General features: G+C 37.0%; 1 protein-coding gene across 6 annotated transcripts in view; it reads left to right on the top strand.

Moving 5' to 3' along the window:
• LOC123547197 (transcription termination factor 2-like) overlaps window positions 1–15,960 on the top strand; it is a 48,641-nt gene that overhangs the window by 17,015 nt on the left and 15,666 nt on the right. For all 6 annotated transcript variants that reach the window (XM_053551463.1, XM_053551465.1, XM_053551466.1 and 3 more), the window contains 9 exons: window positions 1,766–1,919; window positions 4,343–4,490; window positions 5,570–5,769; window positions 6,543–6,607; window positions 7,769–7,857; window positions 8,357–8,448; window positions 9,040–9,295; window positions 11,958–12,107; window positions 14,336–14,403. In XM_053551463.1, coding sequence (XP_053407438.1) covers window positions 1,766–1,919; window positions 4,343–4,490; window positions 5,570–5,769; window positions 6,543–6,607; window positions 7,769–7,857; window positions 8,357–8,448; window positions 9,040–9,295; window positions 11,958–12,107; window positions 14,336–14,403 — 1,222 coding nt within the window. The remainder of the gene's footprint in view (window positions 1–1,765; window positions 1,920–4,342; window positions 4,491–5,569; window positions 5,770–6,542; window positions 6,608–7,768; window positions 7,858–8,356; window positions 8,449–9,039; window positions 9,296–11,957; window positions 12,108–14,335; window positions 14,404–15,960) is intronic.

Genomic DNA, 15,960 nt, shown 5'->3' with positions numbered 1-15,960 from the left:
GTGCTACAAAGTCTACACCAATCTCCTTCATGGAGAAGCTAACAGGCACACAGCCGTTACAAGACAGAAGACATGCAAAGGTTCTGCTTCAAGCAGAGAAGTTCAGGTCTTTTCAAGACCATCCCATGAAAGCCAAGCTAGATGGTTACACAAAGAATTGGCTCAAACGTAGCAGCTTCGTACATGAGGCAAAGAAACTCAACTGAGATTTCAAAACTGAGCTGAGCATACCAACGACGCCCCTAGGTGGTGAAGACATTATAAACCCACTAGCGAATGATCTGTCCTCGGTGACTGTGAGACTTGCTGTTCCTCGTCTTGACTGCAGGAAGCAAGAGGATGAAGGCATTCGGAAGAGCCTCACACTTGTTATGATCAATGAAGACTATCCTCCGGAATCATGGACTCATGTCTATACAGACGGATCAAACACATGTGCCGTCAGAGATGGAGGAGCAGGAGTTTTCATTCAATACCCATCTGGCAAGAGAGCAACACTACATGCAGCCACAGGAAAACACTGCAGCAATTACACGGCAGAGACTGAAGCACTCAACTCGACTGAAGGCATTATGTCTGAAATCATTTGTCCTCCACCTCTGACTCATGTTGAAAAGTTGGCAGTTACTTGCGGAAAACAGGTTAGTACTGGTACAGAGTCAAGGAAAACTGGTTAGGTTAATAACTGCCTGCTGTTACATATCTGAAATACAGTAGAAAAATGGTGCTAAACCCCCAAAGCAAATAAACAAACAAAACTTCCTACAGTTCGGACTGAAATTCATTGACTTCAATATCCAAATTGGCATGTTAGTTTCGATTTTGTATTTTTCATACACTCTTGTAGAGTCTCCTTTCAACAGCTGAAGCACAAGGTCATGTAATCGATTAATTTCCTTGAGAAACGTAAAATTTTCAGCAATAATACCATTTTTTTCACAGAATTACCAAAATTTTAACCAAGACAATACTTTAACTTTCCACCTCTTGGTTTAAAAGTTATTACATAAGTATAGGTTGTTACTTTACTCCATTTTATCTGACTTTACAAGATGGTTTTAATTATATTAGCAGTTTCATCTGTCTGTGACTGAACATGTGTCATATGCTACCATAACTATAATATGAAATAAAAAAACACTGCCTAATATGAAAATTGCAATATTTAACATGTCTCTAAATAAAAAGATTTTGTATCCAATGTGAAGAGTCCTCTAGTAGCAAAAGATCCAATAAAAGACGAGGTGACGACACGTTACACACTGGGTAGTTTGAATGATTTATTTAATTAAACTACCGGTTTCAGTCTTATAAAAGCCAGGCAAAGGTAGTAGCAAAAGATGATATGAGCCATGCCATGAGAAAACCAACATAGTGGGTTTGCAACCAGCATGGATCCAGACCAGCCTGCGCATCCGCGCAGTCTGGTCAGGATCCATGCTGTTCGCTTTTAAAGCCTACTGCAATTAGAGAAACCGTTAGCGAACAGCATGGATCCTGACCAGACTGCGCGGATGCGCAGGCTGGTCTGGATCCATGCTGGTCGCAAAGCCACTATGTTGGTTTTCTCATTGCGCGGCTCATATGATTGTCATCTCAGTGGTTCAGATTTGTACACTGATGTCATGAACATGCTTGCTTACATACATTCATTTACCTATTTTAAAGCCAGTTTTTTCCAGGAAGCAAACTCAGAGTGATTTAATTAATCTTGAAGCTTTCTTTCAGCTAAAATGAATTGATATTAACTTAATATATATTTCAGTGGGTAAATCAGTAGTGAAATCAAATGCTACATTAGTAATATGTCCAGCTTCTTTGATACATCAGTGGAAAACAGAGATAGAAAGGCGATGTAAACCTGGTCTACTCCGTGTCTGTATGTACCATGGTCCCAACAGGGAAGCAAATGTTCTCAAGTAAGTTACGTAAATTTTCTAAGATCTATAAAAGGCTGAAGTTTTTAGATTTCTGTGCTGAGGTTGTATTTAATTAGCAATTAAGATACCTTCTGTTCTAATTAAAGCATACATATATATATTATGTGCATATATATCATATTCAAAAATCTTAAGTTCCGCAGAATTTGGCACTGCTGTTAATTGACTTTACCATACAATTATTTTATTACTCAAAATAAAGACTAAACAATCGTTATTCAGTATACTCTTTTTATTTGAGTATAAAAACAAGTTCTCAATAGTATAAATAGTTGAAAATATGACATGAACCCTATCGTATTCAATAAAGTGTTGGTGGAGTTTTCTGGCCACTCATGACTAAACAGGTTTCGCCGTGTTAAGTCATTTAAAAGGACAAAGTCCGGTCGTCCGAACGGAGAACGAACCCCGCCATCAATCATTCCAATCTGACAACGCAAAAGTCATAAGTCCGATCCCCACGGGTCACTCCGTTAAGGGGTCGAACCCACAACCCACGTCGATTAAAAGGCTAGGCAATGCAAGGCAAGGCAAGGTAGTACCATACAGCTTACAGCAAGGCAAGCAACATATAAATCGATTTGCAAAGTGACCACTGTTTGCTAAGAATTGAAATACATACGTAACTGCGAAATATCGGTCAATATTCCAGCATCAAATCGCCGACCCATCTACTCTGGTTGACTCCAAGCAGTAGGTGGTATCGGCAACCCGATCCAGAATGTAAGGAACGCTATGGCTATGCAACGCAGATCAACACCTTTCTAAGCAAGGAAGCAAAGCTAAGTAGGTATTGCCAAGTACTAGGGCAAAAACCTTTCCACACACGGTCACAATAGAGCGAGTGCTAAGTGGCAACATATCTCTCGAAGCAAATAAATAGGCAACATTTTAAACTTGAGTCCGTTCACCTCCCGGTCGACAGAATTTTCCGCCCCTTACAGTAATATGAGCGACAATTTTCTATTGAACTATGTATAATATACAGAATTATACCTTATTAAACGTTAATAAACTGCCAACAAAATATACTAATTATACCCCCACCAAACATGTTTGAGGGGGGTATATAGGAGTCAGTTTTGTCGCGTCCCGTCCCGTCCCGTCGCATCCCGAAATCTATTATCTCAGTTATTACCAAATGGATTTGATTCAAACTTAAAATACATGTTCCACCTTATCACCCACATCATGTGACACAAGGTGCATAACTCTTGACACCAAGTTTTCATGAATTATGTCCCCTTTTACTTAGAATTTAGGGTTAATTTTGCTGTATTTTCACTCTATCTCAGTTATTACTAAATGGATTTGATTCAAACTTAAAATAGATGTTCCACCTCATCACCCACATCATGTGACACAAGGTGCATAACTCTGACATCAATTTTTTTATGAATTATGCCCCTTTTTACTTAAAATTTAAGGTTGATTTTGATGTATTTTCACTATATCTCAGTTACTACTGAATGGATTTGATTCAAACTTAAAATAGATGTTCCACCTCATCACCCACATCATGTGCCCACATCATGTGACACAAGGTGCATAACTCTGACACCAAGTTTTCATGAATTATGTCCCCTTTTACTTAAAATTTAAGGTTAATTTTGTTGTATTTTCACTATATCTCAGTTATTACTAAATGGATTTGATTCAAACTTAAAATAGTTGTTCCACCTCACCACCTACATCATGTGACATAAGGTGCTTAACTCTGACATAAATTTTTTGTGAATTATGTCCCCTTTTACTTTAAATTTAAGGTTGATTTTGATGTATTTTCACTATATCTCAGTTATTACAAAATGGATTTGATTCAAACTTAAAATAGATATTCCACCTTATACGTGTATACTTATTTATATATATATATATATACATACATACATATTTATTAATTTTTTTTTTTTTGTCAATACAATTTATAAATGCACTTAATCAGACAGAGGAAAAGAATATCCTTAAACATTGAACAATTCAATGGGGTGTGGTGGGTGGGAAAATTCGTATGTCAAAGTTAGTGTGTAGCTAGCAAAAGTGAAGGAGAACACGAGTTTTCCTGTTTTTATATACACTGTAGGAAGTGGTACCAATACGTTCAGTAGGAACCAGCCGTGCTCATTCAGGTATAACTAAACCCGTATAATAGTAATAAATAGGTAAAGCAGACGACTGAAACGCAGACGACAATATTGAGAAAAAATAAATGAAATTATTTTAATTCTAAATTAATTTGTATTATTTTTCAATATGTTTAACTTTAAAGTGTAAACCTTTTCACATGGTCTGAATGGAATTCAGGCTATCAAGTTTTAACAAAAAAATTAATCTCTTTCTAAACAAAGGAATTTATTCTCAAAATAAGGTACTGGAAAATCTGTTATTAATTTTGTGTACAGGTTGGCAAGTCATGATGTCGTGATTACTACGTATAATATCATCGCCAAGGAAGTAGAACTTGATGAAAATGACAAAAATGGAGAGCAGCCGGTAAAAGATGACAATGATGTTGAGGATAAAGGCAAATCTGAGGGAGAGGAAAATAAGGTTGAATATATTATATTAACCTTTACCCTGCTAAATGGACTGGTCCATCATTCAGTTTAGGCAGTACCACTTATTATTCAAAGGGTGTTCACTGACTGCAGGCTGATCTTGGTCTGCACTGGTTGCAAAGGCAGAATCACATGCTACCATTAAGTCTATTTCATCTTTATTTGTATAAAAATATTCTTAAATTAAGAACGAAAAAATGTGTTTAACATAGAGAATGAATTATTTTTAGTTGTAAAGATATAGGTAGCAGAGTTTATGATAATTTGCTTTCTTGAGTTGGCACAGCACCGCTTTGGCATTGTGATTAACCCTTAGCCTGCTGGTGGCGATTGGTTTTGCCTTTGCGACAAGTGCAGACCAAGATCAGCCTGCACATCCATGCAGGCTGATCATGGTCTGCACTGTTCGCTATTCAGTTAGTAAATTTTCAGTGAACACCCCTTCGAATAATAAATGGTATTGCCCAAACTGAATGATGGAACAGTCCATTTTAGAAATTTAGCAGGCTAAGGGTTAAGGTGAATAAGCCTGAATATTGTATTTTGCCCATCACTGTTCTATATTTTGAGCATTACCTAGGGTTGTATTGTTTATATGATGAAGCCATCAATCTTGTTAACAGTATACTGGTGGGTTCTACCTGACAGTGCCTGACATATTTCTTGCAGGAGTACTTTCTAGTAGATCTTCCCTTACCACCTGGAACTTCAATGTAAAAAATGTGGCCTCCGTGGCTGAGTGGTTAAAGTTGTCCCTCATAGCTGTGGGTTTGAAACCTTGCTTGAGGTTCTGAATTCTTTGATGTGAGGAAGCCATTGACCTACCTTATAGAAGTTTTTAGGGCTCTACCCAGAAGTCCATCTACAATGAAATCTTACTGGAAGGATCATCTGGTTTCTTCCTCCATCAAAAGCTGGAAAGTCACCATTTTACCTAGTAATGCAACAGTGTAATGTGAAACCCTATGGAAAAGAAAGTAAATGCTATAGATATACTTGATAAACTGAAACTTTGTCAACATTCAGGATTTAATTATTATTCTTGTGTAATTTAATGTACATGACTTTAAGGTTGAAGACAAACCTAGGAGGAATATGCCAAATGTGATGAGAATTGCTTGGGAGAGAATTATCTTAGATGAAGGACATAACATCAAGAACCACAAGAGCTTGCAGTCCCGGGCTGTATGTAGATTGAGAGCGGGCTTCAGATGGGCTCTCACTGGCACACCCATACAAAATGATCTCCTTGATATGTACTCGTTACTCAGGTAGGTTATTGCTACTTTTTGTATTTCTGTACAGTGTGACCACTGGAGAGCAGTGCTGGGAAAACTGAATTCTTTTATACCGAGTAACGGAGTTTAATGACATGAATATTTTAGTATAATAAGAAACTGTTAAAGTTCGAAAGACAATACCTTTCCTGTAACAATATTTAAGGGACAAAAATTTGTTTCCTTTGCTGGCGTTGATGGGTAGAAACCACGTTAGGAAAGGTTTGATTATTAGGCCATCAAGCAGGATCTGTGCATTTTTGCCAAAAAAAATCGATGCATTCAAGGTACCAACCTAGCTGAAATAATCCTGCAATGCTGCTGTAAGTCCTAGTTTACTGGCCATTTATTGCTGATTCCGTTTATCTAGTGCTATATTGGTTTAGTATATGTTCCTTAGAAATCTTGATATATTGATAAAGAAGCTGACAAGTTGGCATGTGAAGGGCTGTTTGTTTAGCCCAGATGCCAACTAGAAACTGATATTTCTTAAAGGTATCTTCAGGTCTTCAATAAAGTTTAAGGGGCCTCCGTGGCTGATTGGTTGAAGATGCTGGCTTTGAACCACTTGCCCCTCATTGATGTGTGGGTTAAGTCTTGCTCAAGGTGTTGAATTCTTCATGTTAGGAAGCCTTCCAGTTGACTTACGGAAGATTGGTGGTTCTACCCAGGTACCCACCAGTGATAAAATAATGCCCAGAGGGGCACAAGTTTGATACAGATTATTGAACTGTTTGAAACTAAGCAGCTATTCTTGTACTTTCTAGGTTTTTGAGATGTACTCCATTTGATGAATACAAGGTTTGGAAACGACAGGTTGACACTGGAAGTTGTAAGTTTTAAATGCATATTATGTGTAGTTGATACAGAAAGCAACTGTAGCTTCATTCAAAGTTCTTGAAAGTTGTGTTTTTAGCTTGACTGTTCAAAGAATAGTGTGAACTGTTCTACTCACCTGTGCATCAGGGTCACCATTACACCTTGGTGAAAGAGTGGCAAGAAAGGCCATAATTCAGTAGCAGTTGCCTGTATTGGATTGAAACTTCACACAATTTTTCCTAGTCATCAAACCTACTGAAATAACTATGTATTTCACACAAATTATGGCCTTTTTCAACTTCGAAAATTTGGTGCAACTAACTTTCAAGCTGTATTTTAGTATATATTAGAGTGAAACTTTAAACAGTGCTTCCCAGTCATCAAACCTACTGAAATAACCAAGTGAGATAACTCTTTGTTGAATATTATTCAAATTATGGCCCGTTTTCAACCTTAATTAAAATTCAGTTGAAGTTTTGCTTGCAAGTAACCACCAAGCTGTATTTAAGAAACAACTCTATGTATTGGATTGAAACTTCACTCAATACTTCCCAATCCTCAGACCTACTGCCAACATGTTGGATAACTCTTGGTTGAAGTTAATACAAGTTATGTCCCTTATTTGACAGAGAAAATTTTGCTGAAGTTTTACACACAAGTTGTTATCATTGCCGTAATAAAATTGTAATTTATAATAAATTGTAATAAAGTAACTCAGTGACATAAGTCTTGCCAAGCTATAGCCCATGTTGACTTAGAAATTATTAATAATTGATCGCGCTGTCTTATGGACAGCATTTGTTGTAGTATTGTTCGTTTTATTCGACCTGGCGGGGCGGGGTTTCGCGACAGTCCACTGCATTATTGTGCAGGATATGTAGTACATGAAGCCATTGAGGCGTTGAATATTAGTCGTTGGTTACCGAAGATTACGGAATTAAACAATTATATTGCTCTACCTATTTTGCTCGATTTTTGAGATTACCATTATTTGCATAAGTCAGAGATTAACTCCGCCCCGCCAGGTTGAATAAAACGCACAATAAAATTATCAAATTAGGCTTTTGTATGTAAACATTAACTGCTCATTAGTGATCAAGTTGACTAGTGAGTACTGGTTTTGTTTTGAAGAAAATATTGTAAGACATAATTGAATGCTCTCATCAAATTTCAGCAACTGGGCAGAACAGATTGAATGTACTGGTGAAAACTTTGTTATTGAGGAGAACCAAGTCACAGACAGGAGCTACAGGAAAACCGCTGGTCTGTTGATATTCTTTCTTTTATTGACTTGTTTAAATATATTTTGTGACTTCACCGTGCATTTCTGGATTCTAAATTTGAAAGATAATTATTTAGAGTTTTACTGGGAAATCATTTATTTTCATGTGGACTAATTTTCGTGGGTTCCATGATTGAGTCAGTCTTTGAAATTATATCCCAACAAACAGGTCAGTTCATTTTGTGTTTAAATTTTAAAATCCTTAAACTGATATTAACATAAATTTGCCTTTTTGGTCAAAATTACCAAAACGTTTTATGCTCAAGAAATTAGTTGATTTCTAAGTATCTATTTGCTGTTATTCCTTTATGCAGATTGACACAATCATTTAATCCACAGAAATTAGTTCTCAAAAAAAAGAATTTTAAAGAAGTTAGTCTCAGTATGAGTGTATTTGAATTAGTTTGATGCTAGAGCACCGTTAATTGATCTTCAGAAGTACATGTATGCAAAATGTATTTTCTGTATGTTATTTTGCAGGTACCTTTACCAGAAAAGTCCTCTAGAACACATGAACTTCAGTTGTCAGAGCAGGAGAGACAGGTGTATGACAAGGTCTTTGCACAGTCTAGGTATTTTATATATATTTTGTTGAGTTTTAACCATTATCATGCTGGACACAAGTCTGCCTTTGCGACCAATGTAGATCATGATCAGCCTGCACATCCGTGCAGTCTGATCAAGATCTGCACTGTTTGCCATAAAGTCAATATATGTTCTGTAACACCCATTTTTACAGTTAATGTTACTGTCCAAATTTAAAGATGGACAAGTTCATTATTGAAATTTAGCAGGGTAAGGTCATATGGCAACGTCCCATCTTTTAATAGTGGAGAAGTTGGCAGTTAACTTGTGGAGAACAGGTTAATACTGGTACATAATCCAGGAACACTGTTAAGGTTAACTGCTTGCCGTTAAGTTAAAAAAAAACTTAAAAACAAATTTAATAGTGGAGAAAGAGCCCAGGTGCCTCTATAGGCATTAGTTTAGATAGAAACACTACCTCTCTGCAAGCCAGCTGAATGACTTCATCACTTGACCTTTGAGTTACTGTTTTATCTACCAAATCTAAAAAACAGCCTAACTCAAGAATTACTGATATGTCGTTAATTTATTGTTTTAATGCTAGTTGTAAGGTTGATTGACTTAGTAATATGTTTTAGGTCTGTCCTAAAAGAATATTTGAAGAGACATGAGGAAAAAGAAATGTTAAAGGATGGCTACGTTCCACCAAAACCATCCAATCCCTTTATGGATAAGTCACCATCATCTAGTCTGGTACCCAGGTCTGGCTCAGGGCTGTCGGGGACACAGTCTACAACAGAAGGAGCAGGTACCAGTCAGGCGACTGGACAGCACATTTTGGTCATGTTGCTACGGTTACGGCAGTGCTGCTGCCATCTGAGTCTAATGAAAGATGTAAGTTAGCTTTAGACTGTGTAACTTGTGTATGTTTCTCCTTTTTGGGACTATCTCTATTCTTACATATAAATATCTATGAAGCTACTCTGAATAGTATTAGTTGGCTTTTAATTTAAACATCAAGGAAGAGAAATGTTTTTCAGTGAACTATTGAAATATAACAGCGAAATATTTCACTTTAGTAATTTCACAGTGACAAATCAATTTGATATTTCTTTTGTTAGCATTAAAGAGTACAAAATTGGTAAAAAAAATGATTCCATTGAGAAAAAAAAAGCATGAATGAAAAAGAAATATTTTTAGCTCACCTGTCACAAAGTAACAAGGTGAGCTTTTGTGATCGCACGGTGTCCGTCGTCCGTCCATGCGTGCGTCCATAAACTTTTGCTTGTGACCACTCTAGAGGTCACATTTTTCATGGGATCTTTATGAAAGTTGGTCAGAATGTTCATCTTGATGATATCTAGGTCAGTTTCGAAATTGGGTCACGTGCAATCAAAAACTAGGTCAGTAGGTCTAAAAACAGAAAAACCTTGTGACCTCTCTAGAGGCCATATATTTCACAAGATCTTCATGAAAATTGGTCAGAATGTTCACCATGATGAAATCTAGGTCAGGTTTGAAACTGGGTCACGTGCCATCAAAAACTAGGTCAGTAGGTCTAAAAATAGAAAAACCTTGTGACCTCTCTAGAGGCCATATATTTCACAAGATCTTCATGAAAATTGGTCAGAACATTCACCTTGATGATATCTAGGTCAAGTTCGAAACTGGGTCACGTGCCATCAAAAACTAGGTCAGTAGGTCTAAAAATAGAAAAACCTTGTGACCTCTCTAGAGGCCATATATTTCACAAGATCTTCATGAGAATTGGTCAGAACATTCACCTTGATGATATCTAAGTCAGGTTCGAAACTGGATCACGTGCCATCAAAAACTAGGTCAGTAGGTCAAATAATAGAAAAACCTTGTGACCTCTCTAAAGGCCATATTTTTCATGGGATCTGTATGAAAGTTGGTCTGAATGTTCATCTTGATGATATCTAGGCCAAGTTCGAAACTGGGTCACGTGCGGTCAAAAATTAGGTCAGTAGGTCTAAAAATAGAAAGACTTTGTGACCTCTCTAGAGGCCATATATTTCATGAGATCTTCATGAAAATTGGTCAGAATGTTCACCTTGATGATATCTAGGTCAAGTTCGAAAGTGGGTCACGTGTTTTCAAAAACTAGGTCAGTAGGTCAAATAATAGAAAAACCTTGTGACCTCTCTAGAGGCCATATTTTTCATGGGATCTGTATGAAAGGTGGTCTGAATGTTCGTCTTGATGATATCTAGGTCAAGTTCGAAACTGGGTCAGGTGCCATCAAAAACTAGGTCAGTAGGTCAAATAATGGAAAAACCTTGTGACCTCTCTAAAGACCATATTTTTCATGGGATCTCTATGAAAATTGGTCTGAATGTTCATCTTGATGATATCTAGGTCAAGTTCGAAACAGGGTCATGTGCGGTCAAAAACTAGGTCAGTAGATCTAAAAATAGAAAAACCTTGTGACCTCTCTAGAGGCCATACTTGTGAATGGATCTCCATAAAAATTGGTCAGAATGTTCACCTTGATGATATCTAGGTCAGGTTTGAAACTGGGTCACGTGCCTTAAAAAACTAGGTCAGTAGGTCAAATAATAAAAAAACCGTGTGACCTTTCTAGAGGCCATATTTTTAATGGGATGTGTATGAAATTTGGTCTGAACGTTCATCTTGATGATATCTAGGTCAGGTTTGAAACTGGGTCACGTGCGGTCAAAAACTAGGTCAGTAGGTCTAAAATTATTAAAATCTTTTGACCTCTCTAGAGGCCATATTTTTCAATGGATCTTCATGAAAATTGATCTGAATGTTCACCTTGATGATATCTAGGTCAGTCTCGAAACTGGGTCACATGCGGTCAAAAACTAGGCCAGTAGGTATAAATATAGAAAAACCTTGTGACCTGTCTAGAGGCCATATTTTTCATGAGATCTTCATGAAAATTAGTGAGAATGTTCACCTTGATGATATCTAGGTAAAGGTCAAAACAGGGTCACGTACCTTCGAAAACTAGGTCAATAGGTCAAATAATAGAAAAACCTTGTGACCTCTCTAGAGACCATATTTTTCAATGGATCTTCATGAAAATTGGTCAGAATTTTTATCTTGATAATATCTAGGTCAAGTTCAAAACTGGGTCACATGAGCTGAAAAACTAGGTCACTATGTCAAATAATAGAAAAAACGACGTCATACTCAAAACTGGGTCATGTGGGAAGAGGTGAGCGATTCAGGACCATCATGGTCCTCTTGTTGTTTTAGGTGTTTGATCAAAATATCTTTCACTCATGAACACCAGATCTTACATTTTCACTTTTGGATATGCCACTCAAGAAAATAATTCATGGGTGTTTACTTGGTGAAACATGATGAAATTTTTTTTTTTATCTTAGACTGAATGCAATCAAATATCCTCTATGTATTTAGGAGACTGAAAATATATTTTACATATTGATAGTGCTTTAAGGTATATTTTAGTTAATTAGAACTTTATTCTTTGATCTTGTATACCCAGCGAGCAGTTTTATACATGTGTTAAGAAAACGTGCTATATTAACTATGATACATTCAGGCATTAGATGAAGAGACGCAAAGTAATGAGGGGCTAGAGCTAACATTAGAAGAACAGATGATGGACTTGATGCTTAATGATGAGAAGGAAGAAGAACCTGTTGTTAAAAAGTCTTCACTCATCTTTGAAAAGGAAGCACTAAGTACTAAGGTACATTATGTGTTGTTAACCTTTAGCCAGCTGGCAGCAAGTGATTCTGCCTTTGCGACCAGTACAGACCAAGATCAGTCTGCACATTCGTGCAGTCTGATCATGGTCTGCACTGTTCGCTGTTCAGTCAGTAAATTTTCAGTGAACACCCCTTCGAATAATAAATGGTATTGCCCGAATTGAATGACAGACCAGTCCATTTTAGAAATTTAGCAGGCTAAAGGTTAAAGATATTTTATTTAAGTCATTTCTTGACACATTTACGCTTTTGTTTGTGTATTGTCTGTCTTAGAATTTTAATGTTTTCTTTATTTCAATGCCAACTTTCTAAGAAGAGTGGGTAATCTATATTGTTTTACTCAGTATATATCAGTTTGTGAGTTAATAGATCATTTGGTTTTTGATTGCGTGTTCTCACAAAAGTGAAACTTCATAGGATAGTAGATGTTCACTATTGTTTTAGGGGTCAGTAGGTCAAAAATCAAGGTCACAGTGACATTTAAACTGAAAAAGGTCTCCATTCAATAACTAAAGAACACTTTGCTTAAAATCATCAAACCTTATTCAGGATGATTGCCTGTTGTCAATAAGTGATCCCTATCATTTTGGGGGTCATTGGGTCAAAGGTCGAGGTCATAGTGACCTTTATACTGAAAATAGTTTCTGATCAATAATAGAAGCTTTGTCATGGAGTTGTCAAACTTCAACTTTATGTAATGATTGCCTATGGTCAGTATATCATCACTACAGTTTTAGGGGTCAGTAGGTCAAGGTGGAAATGACCGAGGGACTGAAAACTGTTTCTGTGCAATAACTTCTTCGGCCTACTGTCATCAAACTTCATTGTTTGGTTGCCTGTGCTCAGAAGATCAGAGATCAAGATGACAGTTTACTTAAATGTGTTTAAAAACAGCTCTATCTTCTTTAAAAGACTATTAAATAATGCATATATTCAGGATTACAAGTTTTCTCTCCTTATTCTCAGTTATTGTTTGTTTGGAGGTCTGTGTGGCTGAGTGGTTAAGGTTGTTGCCATTCAATCACTTACCCCTCATAACTTTTTGTTCGTAACCCCACTCAGGATGTGGAATTCTTTCATATGAGGAAGTTAATAATATGTTGACTCAGATATATTTGGTGCTTAAAATAATGTCAGGAGTGCTATCTGGTTTTGTCAATGTGACTTAAAACCAGCAAAAACATGCAGACTTGCAGTCACTGTTATTTTCCAACTTCCACATTTGAGCCGTGCCATGAGAAAACCAACATAGTGGCTTTGCGACCAGCATGGATCCAGACCAGCCTGCGCATCCGCGCAGTCTGGTCAGGATCCATGCTGTTCGCTTTTAAAGCCTATTGGGATTGGAGAAACCGCTAGCGAACAGCATGGATCCTGACCAGACTGCGCGGATGCGCAGGCTGGTCTGGATCCTTGCTGGTCGCAAACCCACTATGTTGGTTTTCTCATGGCATGGCTCATTTATTCATTTTAGTTATCAGATATAGAACTTGCTATAGTATGTATAGAATTTTGAATATATCAAAAATAGGTGTAAATGCTACATTTCTAAATATTAAGAGAGGTTTACATTCCTATATAACTATAATATAGCTTAAGTAATGCATATTGTAGGAAATTCCTGTGCATATACACAGTAATAAATATCTTTCAAAAGTTGCCCTATATCTAAATAAAATTGCTAGTTCAATGTAGACTTTAATGTATGTCGTCTTACACACTGGTTGTGGGCAAATTCCACCCCACCCACTGTATAATCCCTTTTATCAATAAAAATAGGGGATGATATGGGGTTGGGATGGAATTTGTCTGGCACCTGTGGTCTTGCAGTGCAGTCGGATGTAATACAGGTGTTTTATAATGGTGTTAGTACATTATTGGATTTGCACAGGTGCCTCATTATGATTCTGTACATTTGTGATAACATAGAGTAGCATACTGAGGTACCCTCTGGTATCTGACGGCGGTGTTTGTGTAAATTAGGTGAAAGTTTCAATGTTCTGAAGTTTGACACTGACAAGCTTTTGTATATACTATTATATAAATTCCAAGACATACTCTTACACTTATGACATCTCAAACTTTTTAAATCTTTAAAAACAAATATATATTTCCATAAGTAACAGATAGATGAAAAAGTATCCTATATCTTTTACTTTATATTATATAAAGCGATTCTTTACTAAAATATTTGTCTATTTTATATTAGATGCAAGCTTTGATGAATGAGCTGAGAGAAATCCATAGACCCACAAGTATGAAAGAAAAATGTAAAAGGTAAGAGGTCTGACATCAGGACTGTGGCATATATAATGTGTTTTGCAAGTCCAGACTTGTACATAAACCAGTGTATATAGTAAAGTACTGACTGTTGGAGCATTGATGGGGTCTGACTGGAACAATGCATGTGTTCTTATCTTTTCTATGTTTTGACCGCTTGTAATCCTGGGTAACTCAGGCATTTTGTTCATCCAGGTGCGACTTCAAGCAATCAGTGTTTTATTGTATATTATCACATGTTTGACAACGTGACAGTGAAATAAAGCCATAACATAAATTTGATATTACACTAGTGTAATAAGACGCATTATTTCTGATTAGCAAATAATGGTTTTTATTTTTGCGCACGAAGCGTCGTGCGTACTCATGGTTACTGGTGGTGTAATTCATTCGGATGTATTCGTATACTGATAGTGCAAACTTCCGTTTCCGATTTCTTTCAATCTCGTGCTATCCAACGGACAACATCGCTTTTCAAAGTTATAAAAATATCTAAGTAAATCTACGTTATATACCACCCTTCTTGATATAGAATCATGCCGGGCAGAGGCAAAGGCGTGAAGAGGAAAACACGAGCAGCAGATTCTGAAAATTCTAGATTGCTACAGCCAGATCCAGGTAACTCTAATTCAAGTTCTAATGTCATTGATTTTGAGGAAATTATGAGAGTTTCGGGTATTTTACCCGTTCCTAATACAGATGCAAATACTGAACAAAACAATTTGTTTGAAAATAACATTTCGGATGGAAGTAATCAAAATGACGGGTGTGGTGGTAGCGACCAACTTAGGTCAGGTCAAATCTTGCCCGAAACAAATAATGCAGAAATTCTTGAGAGTCCTACACATATGCATGAATTTAATTCGTCTGCTTATCCTTTACTAGGAGCGCAACAGAGCGTTCAATTGTCAAACGTCACGCCTGAATTAGTTCCCTTAGCAAATGACGATATCGCGGCGCACGTGCCATCATCATTAAAACAGCTGATCGCAAGGGGCGAGTATATAAATTTAGCCTTGTTGTTGAAAGGTGCTATTGAGCTAGCCGACTTTTATAGCCAGGGTAGCATTTTGCGCATAGGATCGGATGGTAAAATCGAAACTCAAGCGAAACAGTGCAAAGACAAAATAAATAGCATTGAAAAATGGACCGACGCTTTTTTGATTTATGCATCCATTTATCTGTCATCGCACGTAGAAAAAACATATGAGATTTTGCATTATATGTGGTTGATTAGGGAGTGCGCAGCTAGGCAAGGCGGTTTGTCATGGAGAGATTATGACGAACAGTTTAGGCTAAGACAGGCTATCAGACCCACATCTTGGGCATCAATTAATAATGACCTCTGGTGGAGATGCGTACAAACTAGGCCGCAGTACTTGCCATCTGAAAGGCCGGCAACACCGCGTTATCATCTTTCATGTAATCCTTTCAACGAGGGCAGGTGTACCTGGCCAATGTGTAGATTTCCACATGTATGTTCCAAGTGCGGTGCGTTACACGCAGCTATACACTGCCCAAGAAACAGAATAAATAATACATCACAATTCAACA

The sequence above is a fragment of the Mercenaria mercenaria genome, chromosome 9 (genome assembly GCF_021730395.1).
Source record: "Mercenaria mercenaria strain notata chromosome 9, MADL_Memer_1, whole genome shotgun sequence".
Classification (NCBI taxonomy): domain Eukaryota; kingdom Metazoa; phylum Mollusca; class Bivalvia; order Venerida; family Veneridae; genus Mercenaria; species Mercenaria mercenaria.
The sequence above is the reverse complement of the archived record's forward strand: the minus strand, read 5'-3'. Positions and strand labels throughout refer to the sequence as shown.